The 676-nt window shown below is 34.8% G+C and overlaps 1 protein-coding gene across 1 annotated transcript in view; it reads left to right on the top strand.

Annotated features, from left to right (window-relative positions):
* Window positions 1–676, top strand: part of LOC107486761 (thioredoxin H2) — a gene marked incomplete in the record, with an annotated part of 1225 nt that extends 549 nt beyond the window's left edge. The window contains 1 exon segment of the mRNA XM_016107333.3: window positions 382–676. Within this exon segment, the coding sequence (XP_015962819.1) occupies window positions 382–513 (132 nt within the window).

The raw sequence follows: 676 nt of genomic DNA, 5'->3' as shown, positions 1-676 counted from the left end.
ACACGTAATTAATCTATATGCAGTTTTCGGTTGATTAGATGATACAAAATTGTAGTTAGTTTGCGTTTTACACTTTAGAGACTAGTTTTATGACTTGTTGATTAGATTAGGGCTTAGAGAGTAAATTGACTGTGATTCCATTCTTTTTAGAAATAAATTGATGCTAAATAATAAGAAATTGTGGAGTTCCGCATATTGATGAACGAAATAGTTGTTACAAGTTTGTTGAAGATGGACCAATGATAACAATTCTAATGGTTTCAGGATGAAAATAAGGGGTTTCTCTTTCTGTAACTGAAAAATACCAGTCTTTTTTCTTTCTTTCTTCTCATGATGGTGTCTTTATGTGTGTGTGTGTGTTTTTTGGGGAAAAAAAAAAAGGATGTAGCAAAGGATTTTAAGGTTCAGGCGATGCCGACATTTGTGCTGGTGAAGCAAGGAAAGGAGATTGATAGGATTGTTGGTGCAAAGAAGGACGAGCTTGAGAAGAAGGTTAAGCAGTACCGAGCCTAATTTGGTCCTGCTTGAATTCCTCATTCTTCAGCCATGTATGGTACTATGGTTCCCCTTTTCCATGACTAAACTAAAATCATGATGATTATGATTGATTTGCCTCCTAAAAACATAACTGATTGGGTCCTTGCTTGACAAATATACATAGTTTAATATTGGTGTA

Source organism: Arachis duranensis, chromosome 4 (genome assembly GCF_000817695.3).
Source record: "Arachis duranensis cultivar V14167 chromosome 4, aradu.V14167.gnm2.J7QH, whole genome shotgun sequence".
In the NCBI taxonomy this organism is placed as follows: Eukaryota; Viridiplantae; Streptophyta; class Magnoliopsida; order Fabales; family Fabaceae; genus Arachis; species Arachis duranensis.
Note: the sequence above shows the minus strand (reverse complement) of the source record. Positions and strands in the feature narration are given on the sequence as shown.